The 17,544-nt window shown below is 42.1% G+C and overlaps 1 protein-coding gene across 6 annotated transcripts in view; it reads left to right on the top strand.

Moving 5' to 3' along the window:
- The first annotated feature begins 2,159 nt into the window (after nt 1–2,159).
- Nucleotides 2,160–17,544, top strand: part of MAP3K4 (mitogen-activated protein kinase kinase kinase 4) — a 151,451-nt gene continuing 136,066 nt past the window's right edge. For 4 of the 6 annotated variants that reach the window (XM_049904997.1, XM_049905015.1, XM_049905005.1 and 1 more), the window contains exon 1: nt 2,161–2,500. In XM_049904997.1, coding sequence (XP_049760954.1) covers nt 2,355–2,500 — 146 coding nt within the window. In that variant the 5' untranslated portion in view covers nt 2,161–2,354. Of the gene's footprint in view, nt 2,501–17,544 lie in introns of all 6 variants that reach the window. The other 2 variants (XM_049905022.1, XM_049905016.1) reach the window with 2 other exon arrangements.

The raw sequence follows: 17,544 nt of genomic DNA on the forward strand, positions 1-17,544 counted from the left end.
AAGTCTGGATCAGGAGAAAGGCTTCTCCTGCTTCATGTAGCCGCAGGGGCTGGCAAACCCAAGATCAGCAGGTTGGAGAGCAGGGCTCTTGCTCACAGGCTGTGAAGATCAACAAATCCCAAGATCGGCAGATAAACTGCTAGCTCAGGTCCTAAGAACCAGAGGTCAGATGAACAGGAGGTAGCTGCAGGATCCAGAGCAGGCAAAAGCCACTTATATTCAGATGCAGGACACACACCCAAGGAAAATCCCTTTTAACTGTTTGGCTACTCACAGCAGATTCCATCATGGGGGCGATCACATACAAACACTGAGAATCATGGCCCAGCCAAGTTGACACACAACCTTAACCATCACAGGGGCTGTCTATGTACAGAATGATATCATCTGTGACTATCAATAGATTTACTTTTTCCTTTCCAATTTGGATGCCCTTTAATTCCTTTTCTTGCCTTATTGCTCTAGGTAGGACTTCTAGCACAATAATAATAATAAATAAATAATAATAATAAATGCCATCCTTGTCTTGTTCCCCTTGTCAGGGGGAATGCTTTCAGCCTCTCTCCATGGAGAATGATGTTTGCTGTTGCTTTTGTATCAATGCCTTTTATTATGCTGAGGGTTTTCCCTTCTATTCCTATTTTATTGAGAATTTTTATCAGGAATTGGTTTCGAACTTTTTCAAATGCCTTTTATGTGTCAATTGAGATGATCATGTGACTCTTTTCTTTTGTTCTATTTACATGGTGGATTACCTTGATTGATTTTTTTAATGCTAAACCATCCTTGCATACCTGGCAGGAATCCCATTTGCTGTATTACTTCTTTCATATGATGCTGAATTCTACTGGCTAGAATTTTGTTGAAAATTATTACATATATATTCATGAGAGATCTTTTCTTTTTTGGTGGTGTCTTCCTCTGGCTTTGGCCTCAGGGTTACACTGGCTTCATAGAATGAATTCAGGAGCTTGTCTTCCTGTCCTATGTTCTGAAATAGTTTGAGTAGCACTGATGTGAAAAAAAGATGTGAGCTCTTCTCTAAATGTTTAGTAGAATTCTCCAGTGAAGCTGTTGGGATCAGGGCTTTGTTGTTGTTGTTGTTGTTGGGAGTTTTTTTAAATTACTTCTTCAATCTCTTGTTATGGGTCTGTTCAAATTTTCTATTTCAGCTTGTGTTAGTTTAGTTAGGTAGTGTGTTTCTAGAAATTTCCTCTAGGTTCTCAAATTTGTTGGAAGACAAAATTTCATAGTATTTTGTTATGATCCTTTTTATCTCAGCTGGGTAAATGATGTTATTTTTGAGTGAACTCAGGCCTTTTAAATCATAAGCCATGGGCAATTTTGTAAATATTTGCACCTTAAAAGTGTGAAGCTTAAAATGTTCTCTGAGGAAATAGCAGTGGAATTTCAACAGAATTTCTATGAAATAATCTTTGGAACGTGTTATTTTTTCTTCAGTGTAGGAGCAGTCCAAGCCAGGTTTCTGGAAGCAAGATCGTGACCTAACCTTGTGATACCGTGGTTAGAACAGTGTTCTTTTCTGCCAGGTTGATGTGGGAATAACGTTAATATTATGAGTTTCCGGAGACTTTGTTTTAATAGTTCCCGAAATCTTCGTTTTACGTATAAAGTGAAGGACAGTGCTTTTATTCCACAGCTCCCCCAAAGCCTCCGTGCCTGAGTTTGTGAGTGCCTCGGTTACTTCTGTTTCTGAAAAATGGGGTTGACGGTGGCATCTAGCCTGGTGGTGATCCACTTGCCAAAGTTTACAAAGCCCTTAAAAGCTCATTAACAATAACTGCCCAATGTTTTTGGTTTGCCCAACCAAGACAATATAGCCACTCCCTGATGTCCTTGGTGTGCGTTCGCAGCTATGCACACGCGGACAAGCACGAGCCACCAGACAGAAGGCGCACGGGCGCTGTACCCGCTGCGCCCGTAAAGTCTACATCGAACCCCCGAGGGTAAGGACCACGAGCGAAACCTGACGCCTGCGGCGAGGCCGGCGCGCTAGGCAGCCACAAGGGAGCCCGGCGCGGCGCCTCCGCCGCCGCCCGGTGGCCCAACGTCGGGCCCGGAGCCCTCCGCGCCCCGCCTCTCGCGCGCGCGCTCCTCCCCCGCCCGTCGGATTTCAGCACCCGCCGCCGCCGTCCGCACGGCTTGTCCCTCGCCGCCCGCCGTAGCCCGGTTCGCGGCTGGTCGCCGTCTCCAAGATGGCCGCGGCGCGAACGGCTTCTGCAGCGGGGTAGAGGCGGAGGCGGAGCCGAGTCACTCCGCAGATTGGGGCGCCGGTTCCCCGAGCCCGGCTGCAGCTCAGTGCCCTCCACTGCCATGCGGGGCTGCGTGCACGGATGAGAGAAGCAGCCGCCGCCGAGCTGGTCCCCCCTCCCGCCTTCGCCGTCACCCCTGCCGCCGCCATGGAGGAGCCGCCGCCGCCACCGCTGCCGCCGCCGGAACCGGAGCCTGAATCCGAACCTGAGCGCTGCCTGGCGGCGAGGTGAGTGTGGCTGCCGCCGCGGACTGACCGCAGGACGCGGGTCTTTCCCTGGCCGGAGCTCGGTCGGAGCCCAGGGGGAGTGGGAGCCTCCTTTTCCCGCCAGGTGGTGCGGGAAGCATCCAGGCGCCGCAGGCAGGGGCCGGAGGGGGCGCGTGCAGCCCCAGAACGAGGGGGCGCGGCCGGCTTCGCCGAGGGACCGGTGCCGGGCGCCGCGGGCTCTCCCGGAGCGCCTGCTTGCTGGCACTGCGTGTTTCGGGCGCGCGCCCTGGAAGAAGGCTGCTTGGGTGGGTCGCCCTGAATGCACCAGCAAAGCGGGAGTCGGGCGGGTGGGAGTGCGGTGCCCCCGCCCCCGTCCGGTGGGAGCTGGGGACCCCCTCCCCGGGGCGTGAGCTTCTGAAGAGGGGTCACACTGAGATGTCTCTCATCATTGCTGCACGAAGACGGTACCTCCCCTCCGCCCCCATTCGGGTGACAAAGTCGACGCCTGTGAAGCAGATGTACACTGGCCCGTTCCTGTTCCTCCTTCTTCCCTCCCTTTGCCCACCGTTGTAGCCCCCAAAGAGTGCTGCTCTCTGCCCTGGGAGAAGGGGCACGTAGACTTCGCAGACAGGCAGGGTTGCGCCTCTCTGAGGGCTTTGCCGGCTGTTTGTGGTAGGATCGTGCAGCGTTCCGGCACACGTGCACTTAAAGGAAGAACTGATTTTTCTAAAACTTCGTTCCCGCAGGAGGCCCTAAGATGAAACTTTGGTACCCAAAGCATTTGTGGCATTCTGTTCCTTAGAGGCTCTATTAATTAATTTCATTTTTTTTAATTGAGGGAAGACAAGCGCACTGTAATTAAATAAGAATTTCTCTTTTCTTATATACCAACGTTTGTGTGTTCAAATGCCCTCTTATCCCCTGCCCTTTGCATCCCAGAGTAAACTTGCAAACTACCGCCCCCTGTCCCCTAGAATGAAAATACTTTCAGGGCTCGTCTTGCATCGAATGGCCTTGCTCCGTACGTAGTTCAGGAATAGGCCGTTAAGTGTCCTCTTTTTTGTAATGCTTGAGGAAGTTTTAAACAGCTTCTATCGATGGAGTTAGAACTGAACGCAGGAACCACAGTTCTGCTTGTCATGATCCGGCGGGCCTAACAGATTTGCTTTTAAGCTGTGAAGAAAGTCATTGCTTCATTTTCTTTACTTTTTAAATACTTCTGTGAACTTTTAAGGAACAACTTCTCTAAATAATGGTTCAACGTGCAATGTGAATTCCTTTTGTTCGTTTAATGCCTCCAGGTTTTTAGAGGAAACTGCGGGGTGGCATTTTGTTTGTTTTGGTTTTAGCTTTTTAGATGTATTGTCAGAAAATTTATTATGTAAATTTAAATTTTGAGCAATTGTAGGTCCTTTAAATTTTTCTTAAAAAATAATAAACAGTAACAAAGAATAACAAACACAAGTGCTTAATATGTGCTGTTGCCTTTATTTCTACTAACTCATTTAATCTTTACAGCAACCTTGTGAGGTGGGGCTTGTTATTATCTGTGTTTGACAAATGAGGAAGCTGAAGCAAAAAGGTTAGAATCTTGTCGAAGAATTCACAGCTAGTAAGTGAACTCAGGTCTGGCTCCACTATATAGGGGAGGTGTGATTTCATTATCCAAATGGGCATGTCAGAAGCTATAATGCGGTATAACTGTACTTGGTGGAAAAAATAGACGTGAACATTCTTAGGTCAAAGTAAAAAGGGCAGAGAGAGACGGAAATGTGCTGTAAAAATGATTACTTATGGAACGATAAAAGGAAACCTTAATGTTTCAGCCAGGTTTCTGTCTGTCTTTGTTATAATAAAAATAGGCCAGGATAATGGGCTTATCTGACTTTAAGTGAACTACAGTGTATGGAACACGAAGATCTTAGAAATATTTTTCTTAGCAACATTGCAGTTAATTTTACAATAGCAAATCTGTAAAACTGATTACTTGACAAAGCTGTTGTTTTCTCTTTTTTCTGCCCTCATGGTCTCCACCTCCTTTTCAATACACAGAGCTAACCTCTGACAAACTGTGGGTCATTGATTTTCAAACATCCGTAAAAGATGCTTCAGGGATTGTGCAGTTGTTTATCTGCATTTCTTTTATCTTTGTTTTAAACCATTTTAAAGATACCTTACGTGCACGTACTCTCAAAATGTGGTAAATGCCACATCTTTACACACTGGAGACCAGTAATGGGATCATTTCTGTTACCAGGTTAACTGGTTTTGTGAAAGACCAGAATAAAGCGCTGTCTGCCATCTTTGTGCCTGTACTCTATGTAAATGAGCCTCTGATTAGGAAGGTTGTTGTAATGCACAGGTCTTTTGTAAAATTCAGGCCTGCACACGTTGGCCCACAAAGCTGTAGGCAAGTGCGGGACGAGAGCAGATGCCAGCCCAGCACATCTGCCGGGTGCATGCTCTCCTCCTGACGTGGGAGTTGTGCAATGACAGAGGAACACACAACAGGTCGAGAGGTTACAGTGCTCCCTTACAGGGTCACTGCCTACTCTAAATTACAGACACTTGTCCTTATTTTTGATAAAGAATTCCTAATAAGGATAGCAGTTGTTATTGTTAGTGATGAAAGTTCGAAATAAACATTCCTTATAATTTCTTTCAGCCTCTGGGCCAATTTTAGGATGATCCTGAGGTTACAAGGAGAACTATTAAAAATAATTCGGTAGAATGTACCTTTGTGATTTCTTGAATCTGTGTACTTAAAAAACAGAATAAATTTGATATTAAAACTGACATAAGAGTGCTCCTGTCTGTCATAAGATGTCACTTAAAATGTTGCATGAACTTAAAAATAACTTTTGTACTGATGACTTTATCTGTAATAATATGATTCTTGTAAGTTTGTTTGAAAAAAAATGGTTTCACTACTGAAAAAATACTTGAGTGTCACATCACTCCTAGGTGATTTGCTTTCTACACGGTAGCCTGCTTGTTTCAGCCTTGACGTTGGAGGCGCCCTTTTCTCCTGAGCAAGACCAGCCTTGCATCATTCGTGGTGACCACTGTAACAGTAGACACCCCTGGCAACTGGCGGCTTGAGGCAGAGAGAAGCAGTGACCGAGCAGGAGCAACACAGGGCACTGGTGATGGCAGATGCTGTTCATTGTTTTGAAATGGGGACACCTGGTCTCTCCGGAAGGACTTTGTGGCTCCCTTTAATGTTCATATTGTTAGAAGTTGCTTTTGCTTCCTTCACATGGGTTCTTTCGGTGTCTTGCATGTCTCGTTTTGAGCTCTGCTGAAATATGGGGATATAAGGTCTTGACTGCTTAGTGGGTTCATTTGCCTTAATAACTTCCTGCTACTTAATAATTCCTCATTCCTCAACGATTATCTTTTTACTAATAGCACTATGTTGTCTCAGCCCTCTCACGTGACCAGGTGGTGTGTATTCTTCTTAAAGACACTCATCATGTTGCTAGTCCGTAGGACGTTGAAAGTGGCCTCTTTAAAGAGAAAATGGAAAAGATGTCAGAAAGGAGATTGGCTGATGACACCTGTGGGTCTTTAGAAGCTGGCATTGATTTGGGAGGATAACCAAGGTCCCGGTCCAGCTTCTCAGTACATATACCCAGCTTTGTCTGTGCACCTGGTAGGTCAGTGCATTCTCCTGCCTGTAGAAAGCTAAAGTGTAATTAAGAGATTGATTGGTAAGCATGACATCAGCAAGGGAAATTAGTTGAATGATCTTAATGACTGCTGTTAACAAACTAGTGTGGCTGGCCCGTGTCCCTATCGGGTGTGCCCTCTGCTAGTCTGAGAGGCGCTGTGACGAAGTCTTACTCCTAGGTTTCCAAGTTCCTGTGTTGCGCACAGGCTGCTTTATTTCTTTTCACACAAACTTCCGTCAGTTGGGTTATAGTGTGTGTATTTCTAATCTTTAGTCTTACTTTAATTAAAGTTATGACAAACCTACCTTGGTCTTCTGGCTTTAATTCGGGGTATGTTGTATCCTTGTCCCTTAAAGACGTTTGTTTAAAAAGAAAACCCAGTGGTAGATTTTTACTAATGCTAAGTCTCAGAAGGTCACCTTCCTGGCTCCACACCCTCCGGTCCCCCTGTGCAAAGTCTTCTTTGGCAGAATTTCTGAAAAAGGTGTGGCAAAGATGATGTCAGTGGTTGGTACTTTCATAAAATACTTTTTGACTCTTGGTGAGTATTGTGTTAAAAAAAAGTGATGATGGTATGTGGTTTTTCTGAATTTAAGTCATAGAATCAAATTAAAAATTTAGAACCACATTAGACTTCTCTACAGCTATTAAAAAACATGTTAAAGAGTGGTAACCCAGTTAACATGGAAAAATGCCCATGATATAAGTCCTTTTGGGTAAGACCTACGTTTTTGTTTTTAAAAGGTTTCTCAAATACTTCTGATGTGTACATACTCACCACTGCATTCCAGGAAAAAATGGGTTATAAAACGGTATTTGTGGAGGTAGCTGCTCAGCTTGTAACTATTTCTCTGCCTGCTGTGTCCGTGGTACCTCCCTCTTCCCACTCCCTAGTTTGGGGGAATGCTTCTTTCCACTCCAGCTACATGGCACAGACTGGAGCTACCCTTTTCTTACAGACTCCTGGCTATGAGGATAGATACTTGGCCCAAGCTGGGGCAATTGAGGTTCTTTCCTGGGATTTTTCAAATTGCAACTGGAGGACAGAAACTCTCGTTTTGAAGACCGAAATACATACTGTGAAGTCATGAACCTAGTGCTAGCTCCCTGAAGCTGTGGTCACAGCCTCATAGGGAAATAGCTCTGAGACAGTGGCATAAAGCCCTGGAGAAAAGCGGAGAAGCTGAAAGAGGCCCTTGGCCAGTCGCCTTTTGTGCTAGATCCACTGCCACTTTTTTCTTGATATGGTATGTGAGCTAATAAATTCCCCATTTTTGCTTAAACTGTTCATAATTTGAGTTGTTTCTACTAATAGTGTAATCCCATTTTTTTTTTAAAAAAGTGTATATGTGCATAGTGAGAAGATTGGAAGATACTAACTTTTCCCCTAAATCTTTAATAATAGCATATTACATGTTTTTATTTTACAATAAAAAGCTAGCTGTAAAGCCCAAATTCTCAGTTAGTACATTTATAATTTTAAGCCTCCCTACTTTGAACTGTTACTCCAGTTGGAATTGATGAGATTCCATATGTTACATAAAGAGTACGTACTTGCCAGATTGCTAAATTGACTTAAATGTTTATCTTTTGGTATCTGAACTGTCTGAACTGACTATAGCGAGCTGGTTTTATTTAATTATTTAATCCATCCTGGGTAACAGAGCTTGTAGATTAAAGACAGTGTTGACAGTAACAAAACAGACTAACCAGGGGCTGGCTTTATGGGGCCTTTCATATTTCTAGCACTAATATTTAGAATCTGTAACTGCTTTCTCAACGTGTGTTAGGTTAAAACATTGTCCCCTTTTGAAGAGGCATGTTTGAAACTGCACTATTTTAAAAGAAACATCGTTCCTCTGGAAAGTAGGTGTGGTGGGTATGTTCTTACACTTCCCACGGACCTCATCCTCGTGTAGTGAGTGCAGTTTGCCTCTACATGTTTATTCATCAGCAGCATAGGTGAAGTGAAAGTTTCCTTCTGATCTGTAAGAATATAGCTTTGCTGTATTTTGCAGACATCAGCAGAAGTGTTAGTCTCACGGATCAGATGGATCTCGTGTGTTTATAAAGCAGCAGAGGAAGCTTAAGGATATGTTAGGCATTCCATCAAAGATGTTTCTTGAGTGGGTATCATTTCAGCACTATTTCGGAAGAAATAAGCCTCCTCTTGAGAAAAACAGACGCTAAGATTTAAATCTGATAAGGTTTGATGTTTTCAGTGGGAGCTTTTTCGCACACGAGCGGGCTATTTGAGGATACTGCTGAACTGTAGCACTCTCTGAACAGGGCTTGTTAGAGGACATTTAGCTTGGAGGTAGATGTAGAGTTAGTAGAAATTGTCGACCTCTTTAGCCTTTCAGTGGAGAAATTTTGGAAGAACATTTAATACATCCATTATTTTTATAGTACCATTTAAAATCGTGAAGTCTTTTATGGAGGAACATAAAAATGTAGGTATAACTTGGTTTTCTTACACAACCTTAGAGGTAGTTTTTCGAGTATATAAATACTTAGTTCTTCTTCAAATAAGGAATTAAAACTTACTAGCGAAAGTCTCCCCACACGTCTGTCAGTTTGTTGTACTGTGGTGGCTTGTGTGTTGCTATAATGATAGAAGCTTTTTAAAGTGTTAAAAAGCAAAGATGTCACCTTAAGGACTAAGATGTGCCTGACCCAAGCCCTGGTATTTTCAGTCGCCTCATATGCATGCGAAAGCTGGACGATGAATAAAGAAGACTGAAGAAGAATTGATGCCTTTGAATTGTGGTGATGGACAAGAATATACTGTGGAGTGCCAGAAGAATGGAAACCCTGGTGGTATAGTGGTTAAGAGCTATGGCTGCTAACCAAAAGGTCAACAGTTCAAATCCACCAGGCGCTCCTTGGAAACTCTATGGGGCAGTTCTACCCTGTCCTATAGGATCGCTGTGAGTCGGGAGTTGACTTGACGGCAATGGGTTGGGGTTTTTTTTTTTGGTGCCAGAAGAATAAACAAATCAGTGTTGGAAGTACAACTGGAATGCCCCTTAGAAGCGAGGATAACGAGACTTCACCTCACATACTTTGAACGTGTTGTCAGGAGGCATCAGTCCGTGGAGAAGGACAACACGCTTAGTAAACTAGAGGGTCGCCAAAAAAGAGGAAGACCTTCAACGAGATGGATCGACACAGTGGCCGCAACAGCGGGCTTAAGCATAACAGCAATTGTGAGGATGGTGCAGGACCAGGCAGTGTTTCATTCTGTCGTACATAAGGTTGCTATGCGTTGGAAGCAACTAGATGGCACCTGGTAACAACAGTGACAGCCTGTGAGAGCAGTGGTGGCTCAGCAGTAGAATTCTCACCTTCCACGTGGGAGATGTGGGTTTAATGCCCTGCCAGCGCTCCTCGTGCGCAGCCACCATCTGTCAGTGGAGGCTGGAGTGTTGCTGTGATGCTGAATAGGTTCGGCAGAACGTCCAGACTAAGATGGGCTGAGAAGAAAGGCCTGGTGACCTACCCCTGAGAATCAACCAGTGAAACCCTGGGGGTCGCAGCAGTCTGATCCGCAGCCTGCCGTGGTGCAGGACCCAGCAGCATTTTGTCCTGGTGTGCGTGGGGTCGCCGTGAGTGGGGAGCCGACTTGGGGTAGCTGACAGCCACAGTCAGAGTCCTGTGGGTGGAAGGACTTTCCGTGTTCATTTAGTTTAACTTTCAGCCATTGCTTATGGAATTAGATTTTAGAGCTGGAAGGGAACGTGGAGATCATCTTGTCCAGGGCGGTCATCCCAGGGATGAGAAAACCAGCCTGGAAAAGTTACGGCTTGTCCAAGGCCACAGTAAGGGCCAGAGGCAGGTTTAGGGTCAAGCCTCCAGGCCCTGGGTGCTGTTTGCCTGATATCACACTGTGCTCTATTGGTTAAGGTCCAAAGCTAAAGGTGATTTTCATCCACCTGATTTACCTGTTCCAGCTTCGACTCTAGTCCACACGACCAGTTACTCGGTAGCTCTGGAATAGTCTATTTTCTGCATTAATTATGCTTTACAGAATTGAGCAGGTGTGGAAGACTTATTTTCAGAAAAAAAAAAAAATGCTAAGAAAAAATACAAAATCTCTCCCAAACTCATTGAACACAGCTTGTTTTCTCTAGATGAAACTTCATTTCAAGTTCACAGAAGAGGAGGCGGTGTTCAAACCTCTTTAGATATGTTTTTATCTCCACGTTCCCCATCTTTTCTGTGAGCTTCGATCAAGCCAGGCAGTAAGATTTTAACTTCTATGGTAGTGGTTTTGCAACTGTGGTCATGACTATGTGATTGTGTACCATAGTAAGAATACAGCTTGCACAAATATGTTTGTATGCTGCGTAACTAAAAAAAAAAAAAAAAACTTACGTAACAGTATTTGACCTTGTAATACATGATGCACTGTGACAATTTTTATTCTTTCCAGTCTGTTTTAAATACGCTTGGTACCTTGTCCTTTGAGACTGAGTCAGGAAAATAAGTACGGTACTTGTCCACTGATGATAAAAAGTAATTTTGAAGAAGGTATTATGGATTGAATTGTGCCCCCCCCAAATGTTTTATATTATAAATTCTAAACCCCTATACCTGTGGATGTAATCCCATTTGGGAATAGTTTCCTTTCTTAATTAAGGAGTCTGTCTTAAGCCAGTCACCTTTGAGATATAAAAAGAGCAGATAAGGCACAGAGAAGGCGCCTGGTGTTGCAAACGGTAAGAAGTTGGTGGTTGGAACCCACCCAGCAGCTTCACAGGAGAAAGACCTGGTGATCTGCTTCTGTAAAGATCACAGCCAAGGAAGCCCTATGGGACAGCTGTACTCTGTTGCCGGGGGTCACTGTGAGTCAGGGTTGACTGGCAGGGACTCAAGAGAAGGAGGCACGAATAGAGGAGAAGGCATGTGCCAGGTGAAGATTGCCAGGGAACAGAGGAACAGGAGCAGAAGAGAGACAAGGACCTCCCCAATGTCCGACAGAGGGAGAAAGCCTTCCCTTAGCGCCTGGGCCCTCAATTCCAATCTCTAGTTTCTTAAACTGCACGAAAATTAATTCCGTTTGTTAAAGCCATCCAGCTGTAATAGTTCTGTTACAGTGGCACTAAGAAGCTAAGGCACTAGGCTTTCTATTCCTTGAAAACGACATTGTTACCCAAAGGCAAGAATAAGATGCATCTTTATCTCTCAGGGTTGTTCTTGGTTGCTTATCCTTAAAATGCAGTAATTGTAAAGATCAATTCAAAATTTAAGATTACTTTACAGTAAAATCGAAGGTGCAATATCTGATAGGTAGTTTTCTTAAAAAAAAAAATTGTTTTGTAGTTAAAGTTTTTCAAATAGAACAGTCTTCAAGAAAAAAAATGTATAATAAAAATGATTTTCCCTTCACTTACTTGATGCAAGTGTTAGGATACGGCCGTTTACACTGAAGCAAAGTGTATTTTTAAGGAAAAGATGACCTGGAATATTGTTTCTTTGCCCTGTTAATTCCTCTTCTTCCTTCATATCTTTTCTCAGGCATTGCTTACTTCCAGGTAAGCCTTGATATCTTCCCCTCTTCAACCTAGATTAGATCCGGTCCTTCTGTTACATGTCCTTATAGCCCCTGTAGTTTTCCTTTATAGCACTTATCACCATCGGTAAATACACGTTCGTGTGAATATTTGTTTATTGTCTCTTATCTTCAGTAGAAATTAAACTCTGTGAGGGCAGGAGCACTGTCTGTTGTTTTGTTTACTTTTATATCCCAGTGCCTGGCATAGTGTCCAACAGTAGGTTCTCGACCAATATTTGTTGGATGAAGGAGGTAGTGAGTATGTTGGTTAGAGCATAGGTTTGGGTGTTAGACAGACTTTAGATCTTGCCTTAGATTACCAGCTATATGATTTTGGAGAAGTTATTTAACCTCTTTCAGACTCAGTTTCCTCATTTGAAAAACAGAAACAATAATAGCACTTACTTCCCAGATTGTCACTAAGATTAAATTGTTGTTAGAAACCCTGTGTACAGCAGCACGAAACAGCGTCCAGCCCTGCACCATCCTCACAGTCCTTGCCACGTTTGAGCCCATTTTTGCAGTCGCTGTGCCAACCCATCTTGTTGATGGTCTTCCTCTTTTTTGCTGACCCGCTCGCTACCTAACAAACGTGATGTCGTTCTCCAGAGACATCGTACCGTACAGTAAGTGCGCAGTAAGCTATCACGAGTACATTTTTCTTCCTTCCTTTTTGATTTAAGGTGAAATGAGGGAAGTCCAATTGTAACTAATTTTCCTAAAAAGCCATCAAATATGCTTTGAGGTAGTTTTTTTTTTTTTTAAATAGCTGCAATAATCTGGATCATTAAAGAAACATTTTTTCCGCCTTTGTCTTCAGAATCCGGTAAGTGAGGAGAAGGTGTTTTTTGGTACCTGGCTTTTCCATATTCCCTCTTTTGCTTCAGTTGTGATTTATTTTGCATATTACTTCTAAAGGTGTTTAGAATCCTGACTGGCCCTTGCAGGGTCATAAATCACACTACTGGGTTCGGAGGCGTAACACTGCTGACTTCAGTCAGATTGAACGACTTGTTTAGTCAGTAGGCACAGGTCATTCTTTTTCTTTGGGAGTTCTGTTTAGTTGTTTATGTAATTTGACTTTGACATGTCTTTATAACTTAGATTAATACTGTTTTCAGTTTTTTTTTAATGTTATACCCTATATTTAAGGGTAATATTTGCCAGGTTGATTTAACTGCTGCATCAGAAAGTAAATGATACCAGTTCGCTGAATAAAACTAATCAGAAATCTGTCTGATTATAAAAGCAATGTATGTCCATTGTGGAAAAGTATGAAGAATAACCAATCCTAATCCTGCCATCTAAAATAGTTACTGTTAACATTTGGACATATTTCTTTCCTGGGCATTATTGCTGTGTGTGTGTGTGTGAGAGAGAGAGAGAGAGAGAGTATATTCCCCCCCCCTTTTTTTGTTTTGTGGGTTATAATAAATACAGTTTCTTTGAATAAATGAACAGGTTTCCATGCTGTAAACAGTATTTCTCTTTGTGTATATGTCATAATTTAACTAATTGTTCTTGCATAGTTTTATAACATATATGCTGTTTCTACTTATTTCCTGCTGTAACTAATGACTCGATAAACATCTTAATGCAGAATTTTTGGTATTTTGGATTATTTCTTTAGGATAGATTCCTGGGTCATAAGATATTTAAGAGCATTAAGGTTCTTGAGACATCTTGCCACACTGCTTTCTATAAAGGTACTAAATTGCTTCATTCACATCAGTGTGAAAGGCGAAATACACTGGGCGGTTTCAGTTACGAAAGCATGTTGTTGTAGTTAGATGTCTTTGAGTTGGTTCCGACTCATAGCGACCCTGTGTACAACAGAACCAAACACTGCCCAGTCCTGCGCCATGCTCACAATCCTTGTTATGCTTGAGCCCATTGTTGCAGCCACTGTGTCAGTCCATCTCATTGAGGGTCTTCCTCTTTTCTGCCGACCCTGTACTTTACCAAGCATGATGTCCTTCTCCAGGGACTCATCCCTCCTGACAACATGTCCAAAGTATGTAAGATGCAGTCTCGCCATCCTTGCTTCTAATGAGCGTTCTGGTTGTACTTGTTCCAAGACAGATTTGTTTGTTCTTTTGGTAGTCCATGGTATATTCAATATTCCTCGCCAGCGCCACAATTCAAAGGCATCAGTTCTTTGGTCTTTCTTATTCATTGCCCAGCTTTCGTATGCGTATGATGCAATTGAAAATACCATGGCTTAGGTCAGGCGCGCCTTAGTCTTCAAGGTGACATCTTTGCTTTTCAACGCTTTAAGGAAGTCCTTTGCAGCAGATTTGTCCAATGCAATGCTTCTTTTGATTTCTTGACTGCTGTTTTCATGGGTGTTGATGGTGGGTCCAAGTAGAATGAAATCCTTGACAACTTCACTCTTTTCTCCATTTATCATGATGTTGCTCATTGGTCCACTTGTGAGGATTTTTGTTTTCTTTATGTGGAGGTATAACGCATAGGCTTTGGTCTTTGGTCTTCATCAGTAAGTGCTTCAAGTCCTCTTCACTTTCAGCAAGCAAAGTTGTGTCATCTGCATAAAGTAGGTTGTTAATGAGGCTTCCTCCCATCCTGATGCCCCGTACTTCTTCATATCGTCCAGCTTCTCGGATTATTTGCTCAGCATACAGATTGAATAGGTGTGGCGAAAGGATACAACCCTGACGCACACCTTTCCTGACTTTAAACCAGGCGGTATATCATTGTTCTGTCTGAACAGCTGCCTCCTGATCTATGTACAGGTTCCTCATGAGCACAGTTAAGTGTTCTGGGATTCCCGTTCTTCACAAAAGCATAGTCTACATTGTTGTGAGTTACAGATAGCTTATGAGAAAAGAGAATGTATTCAGAAAATTAAACATTAATTCATCAACAATATTCCAAGCAAAATCCACAGTTCCCCTTTATCAGTTCATTAAGTCCTGTGTAAAACTAACTGCTCTGTCTTCGGTTGGCAATGTAATGACTCCTTCTGCTTCATGACTAGAGCTCTAGAAATCCTGACAGAGTCCACTAATATGTTTTCAGAGTTGTTTAAAAGATGCCATCAGAAGCCTGTTCTCAGCATAGTCCTTTCCACAGAGCTCTGAGACAGTCCTTGTTGAAGACAAAGCACTCGGACCTGTAGCTGATTGCAGGTGCCTTCAGGGAAGCATCAGATTAAAAAAAAAGAGAAGTACACCTACTTGTAGATGACAGAAAACTTAAAAGGCTGTGGTTAGCTTATTAATGATAACTTTCAAAAGTGAAAGAGCTGATAAGGGCTCATTACAAGAATAAGGCAATTTGGTTGTTTCTGTGGCATGCAAAGAAGATAAAAGTCAATCCAAAAAATTTTTACACAAAGTATAAGTATAGTAGTTAGCCCTGTATTCAAAGAAGAGTGGATATTACATCTAATTTATAAAATGGAAACACATAATCTTTACAGAAGAGAAAAATCTTCATATGTAATTTATAATAATCCTGACATAACAGGCCAAGAATATACCAAGCATATAGTAGGCTCTACCAAGAACATTTTAGGAATTTTGAGTAAAGAGATTATGTAGATACGGAGTATGTCCTAAACATCTGTATATTATTAAAACTACTTAGGGAAATGATGTGACTCGCCAGTTGAAACCACTGTCCTAGAAGATATTGGATTCAGATGAAAGAAGTTGAGACCAAGTAAACATTAAAAAAAAAAAAAAAAAAAAGACTGAAATTATGACCGGTAACACTGTGCTGTTTGTGCCTAATATTAGGCAAAGCAGCAACAGGACTTGGATAAGTGGAAGCATATAGACAGTGAGAGCAATGGCAGTTCTCTAGGAGATTCTCATACAGCAAACAATTTCTGAAATATTTCTAACATTTTGCGTATATAGATTGAACCTAGGAAAAACTGAATATCTCTTCTGAATTGAGAACTCAGCAATATAACATATCAAATAACCCTAATTATTTTTTAGCATTTTCCTTTTTATAAGGTGAAAGAACAAATCCCTTGTGATTTTCCAGGGAACCTCTGGGAAATCTCAAAGACAGTTTTGGATGCAAAAGATATCATTTAGGATTTGATTTTGGGAAGGCAAAATATCAAAAGTTGTCAGGAGATTTGAACATGTTGATTAAGATAAGGATAAGGTCCTTGTACCGTTTGGTGAGAAGCTAGTTTGTTCTGTAAACCTTCATCTAAAGTTCAAAAAAAAAAGATCATGGATTACCAAGAAGTGTAACATTTGGCTATATATTTAACCAAAGTGACAACAAAGATTTTAAAAGTAAACACAGGCAATAACATGATTATAAAAAACCTTAGATCTTTCCTAAGAGAGAGACATTTTGTTTCCTTAGTTAAGGACATAATAAAGTCTATAAATCATAGAGGGTTATTCTGCTAAGACACAGAATTGCTACCCAGGCAGATTACATAGAAGGTAAAGAATAACCTTTTACAACGTCTTATTAAGAGTAGACCAATAATTTAAAAAACATTTTAACAGAGAAAACCAAACTCAACTTTTGCATGAGTGTAATATTTGATACTAAAGCTCTTTTTGAAAACCTTATTAAAAAATCCATTAATAAACCTAGCTGCTTTGACATGATAACTTTCTGTATTGATACATATCGCACTTAGAGTACAGCTTCTCAAAGCGGGAAAAATGAACATGTTCATTAATAGACTCAAATATGTATAGACTCTGTAGCATATAAAGATGAGACACAAAACTATATAAACTTGAATTATGTTTAGTAATTAATGCTTTAGTACTTTGTCTTGTTTGTAAATGATCTAGGTATCTAATTGTTGTTGGTTGCCCTTGAGTTGGCTCCAGGTGACCTTGAATGTATGACAACAAAATGTTGCCCAGCCCTGTGCAGCCTTCATGATGGTTGGCATGTTTGAGTCCTCTCTGGTGGCCATCGTGTCAGTCCAGCTCATTTGTTTTCATTGATGCTCTACTTTAGCAAACATGACGTCGTTTTCTGGTGTTTGGTCTCTCCTGATGTGTCCAAAGTAAGTGAGTTGAAGTCTCTCCATCCTCGCTTCTAAGGAGCATTCTGGTTGTGTTTCTTCTAAGACTGATTTGTTCATTTTTGCAACAGACCAAGGTATATTCAGTAGTGTTTGCTAGCACCCCTGGTCGAATGCGTCACTTCTGTCTTTTTTTCATCATTCGGCTTTCACGTGTACATGAGGTGAAAGTGATATCTTGGCTTTTTAAAACTTTAAGGGGGTCTTTTGCAGCAGATTTGCGTAGTGCAATATGTCGTTTGATTTCTTGACTGCTGCTACCACGGACATTTATTGATGCAAGTAACATGAAATAGATGACAGCTTTGTTTTTTCTCCATTTATTGTGATGTTATTTATTGGTCTAGTTGTGAAGATTTTTGGCTTCTTCATGTTCAGGCCATGATCTTTGACCTTCATCCTTGAGTGCTTCAAGTCATCTTAATTTTTAGAGAGCAGGGTTGTGTCATCTGCGTATCACAGGTTGTTAAACTCTTCCTGCAATCCTGATGCTGTGTTCGTCTTCATGTAGTCCAGCTTCTCGGATTGTTTGTTCAGCGTATATATCGAATAAGTAAGGTGAAAGGATTCACCCCTGCCACGTACCTTTTCCCAGTTCTGAATCACACAGTATACCCGTGTGCTGTTGGGAAGCTGGCTCTGTGGGTGCAGGTTCTGCGTGAGCGTGATTGTGGAATTGTCTTGGAATTCCTATTCTTTGTAATATTATCTGTAGTTTGTTATGACCCACACAGTCGAATGCCTTTGCACAGTCAATAGAACACAGGTAAATGGCTTTCTGGTATTCTCGGCATTC

The sequence above is a fragment of the Elephas maximus genome, chromosome 1, assembly GCF_024166365.1.
Source record: "Elephas maximus indicus isolate mEleMax1 chromosome 1, mEleMax1 primary haplotype, whole genome shotgun sequence".
NCBI classification, from domain to species: Eukaryota; Metazoa; Chordata; class Mammalia; order Proboscidea; family Elephantidae; genus Elephas; species Elephas maximus.